This window comes from Aplysia californica, unplaced genomic scaffold (genome assembly GCF_000002075.1).
Source record: "Aplysia californica isolate F4 #8 unplaced genomic scaffold, AplCal3.0 scaffold01135, whole genome shotgun sequence".
Lineage (NCBI taxonomy): Eukaryota > Metazoa > Mollusca > Gastropoda > Aplysiida > Aplysiidae > Aplysia > Aplysia californica.
The window spans coordinates 22,192-24,691 of NW_004798405.1; the positions used below are offsets into that span (position 1 = coordinate 22,192).

Sequence of the window (2,500 nt, forward strand, 5' to 3'; positions counted from 1 at the left end):
CTTCTTCTCGTTTTATTTCTTTCACTTCTTCTTCTTCTTCTTCTTCTTCTTTTTCTTCTTCTTCTCCTTCTCCTTCTCCTTCTCCTTCTCCTTCTCCTTCTCCTTTTCCTTCTCCTTCTCCTTCTCCTTCTTCTTCTTCTTCTTCTTCATCAATCCTGTCGTCTTTGAGCCTGTGTCCTTCAGCCCCCATGCCATGGTGTGGGTGGTTGGCGGTGGGTCCTACTCCTTTACTTCTGTTCTGTTGTTTCGGTCCATCGTGTCTCACTTTTTCCTCAGCTCTATGTAAGTTATTGTACCGATGTGCTCCTCTTTACTCAACAATAATGGAAAAAATGATTTAAGGCAAAAAACAAAGGAAGATTGTTCAGATCCCACCGTCTTTTCCTGTTTCAGAGTCGCGGGTCCCCCCTCGACCCGCCCACTTGATCGCCCAGCCCAAGGCCAACTCCATCGTGGTGTCGTGGGCGCCCCCGCCTCCACACTCCAAGGTCCTGGTTCGAGGCTACGTGCTGGGCTACGGCAAAGGCATGGCGGATGTGTTCAAGCATACGTTGGACACCAACACGCACCGCTACGTCATTGAGAACCTGCGTAAGTCTGGCTTTTGTCGGGGTTCGGTTTGTCATTTGTGAAGCGTGCTGACAAAATGAGTTACTTTTTGCCATCCATGAATGGGAATACTGGCCAAAAATCGACAGTGGGTGGTTGGCGGGTGCTCTGGTGTGGTTTGCTTCTTCTTTCCTATCAAACATCTATCGTCCTTATCTCCCTTTCTTCTTTTTTATGTATGTTTGTTACTCTCTTGTAGCACCTCTAATCTTCTGGCGCTTACATGACCTTATGCAGTTGCGAGCGCCGTAAAACCTCTACTAAAACTAACTAAAAACTGTGGGTGAGCGTGGACTGCATTAAGTATTCCCCCTAGAAAAGCCATCATCGTCATTGCCTTTCTCATCCTGGCCACCTTTCCCTATCCTGGGCCAGTCGCTTGATGTCACTCCACGTCTTCCCTCTCTTCTGTACATCCATCCCAGAAAAGTGGTTTCAAGTATCTCTTTTCTTTAAATGACAACTTTGAAATCATGTTTGAAAATTGTCAGTGTAATTTTGAGAACTTTCATAAGCCTGGTTTTTGTCAGATTTAGTTGCATCGAATGTAATTGAGTGGGTGGTTGGCGGGTGCTCTGGTGTGGTTTGCTTCTTCTTTCCTATCAAACATCTATCGTCCTTATCTCCCTTTCTTCTTTTTTATGTATGTTTGTTACTCTCTTGTAACACCTCTAATCTTCTGGCGCTCATATGACCTTATGCAGTTGCGAGCGCCATAAAACTTCTACTAAAACTAAAACTAAGAATGTAATTGGAAACTTATGTAAGTCTGATTTTGTCATGTCTCCGCACTTCCATTACGAGATTGAAAAATTTCGGAATTCTGATTCCGTTTGATTTATGCTTATTTAATGGAAGTCGAGTCTCTATTTCTGCTCGTTTAGCCCTTTTTTTATATCGCCAAACATTTCAACTCCTTCGCAAATGAGTTCTACGTCCTATTTAATTATTGCTGTCTGGAAATATGTAGTATAGGTATATGGCCTTTACTTGCTTGGTTCGTCTGTTGTTAAACAGTTTCCAATCTAAAATGTTAGGCAGCGTGGTGGAATCAGGCTCACGTCAAAATAATGAAATCTAAGAAAACAGCAGTTTTCTCCCTGCTTAGCAATTTTTATCAAATTTTTGTTTTTTGGCTCAACACCTTTTATGTCCATTTACTAACACCTTTTGAGGATTTCACCGAAAAACGTTGATTAAAGGCACAAAATATAAATTTACAGTGTTCATGGACTCTCCAGCTTTGGAATTTACCAAGCTTTGGCGGCCATTTTCTCGCTAATTTTACCTCATAACCCCCCCCCCCCCCCATCTTTCAATCCAAAATATCTCCACTTCTATTGAAGATGGATGGGTAATTTTTTCATTGCAAGCAAGACAAATGAACAAGCTTTAAGATGATACCAATTAACTCAATATGCCCCAAAATTGCCAAGAGCCTGATTCTATCCCTCTGCCTCACAAATAGTGAGTCTGAATCTGATTTGGTAAATTTTCTGTACGTGTGATGTGATACGATATTTCTTGTTCCAGAACCGTCGTCCGAGTACGTGATCACAATCCGTGCCTTCAACTCTAAGGGACAGGGCCCCAGCAAGTACGAGACGGTGACCACCTCCACCGAGATGGGTGAGTAAATGTGCTGTAATGAGCGAACGCGTGTGCACATGCACACATACAAACACACACACACATGCTCAAATGTAATTCCTCCGTCTGTCTTTGTTCGCAAGTGTGTGTGTGTGTGTGTGCGTGCGATGAAACATCAAACCATGTGCCAGCTTCTGGACTATAGATTTATATCTCCCCCTATCCCCACTCCCTTCCTTTGGACCCATGTAGAAGAACCAGGGATTCCTGTGCGTTTGTATAATAAAGATTTATCTTATCT

At 43.0% G+C, this 2,500-nt stretch overlaps 1 protein-coding gene across 1 annotated transcript in view; it reads left to right on the forward strand.

Moving 5' to 3' along the window:
- The window catches only part of LOC101856481 (neogenin-like), a gene marked incomplete at both ends in the record, with an annotated part of 38,609 nt that overhangs the window by 16,430 nt on the left and 19,679 nt on the right, over nt 1–2,500 (forward strand). The window contains 3 exon segments of the mRNA NM_001310498.1: nt 385–390; nt 393–591; nt 2,143–2,238. Of these exon segments, the coding sequence (NP_001297427.1) occupies nt 385–390; nt 393–591; nt 2,143–2,238 (301 nt within the window).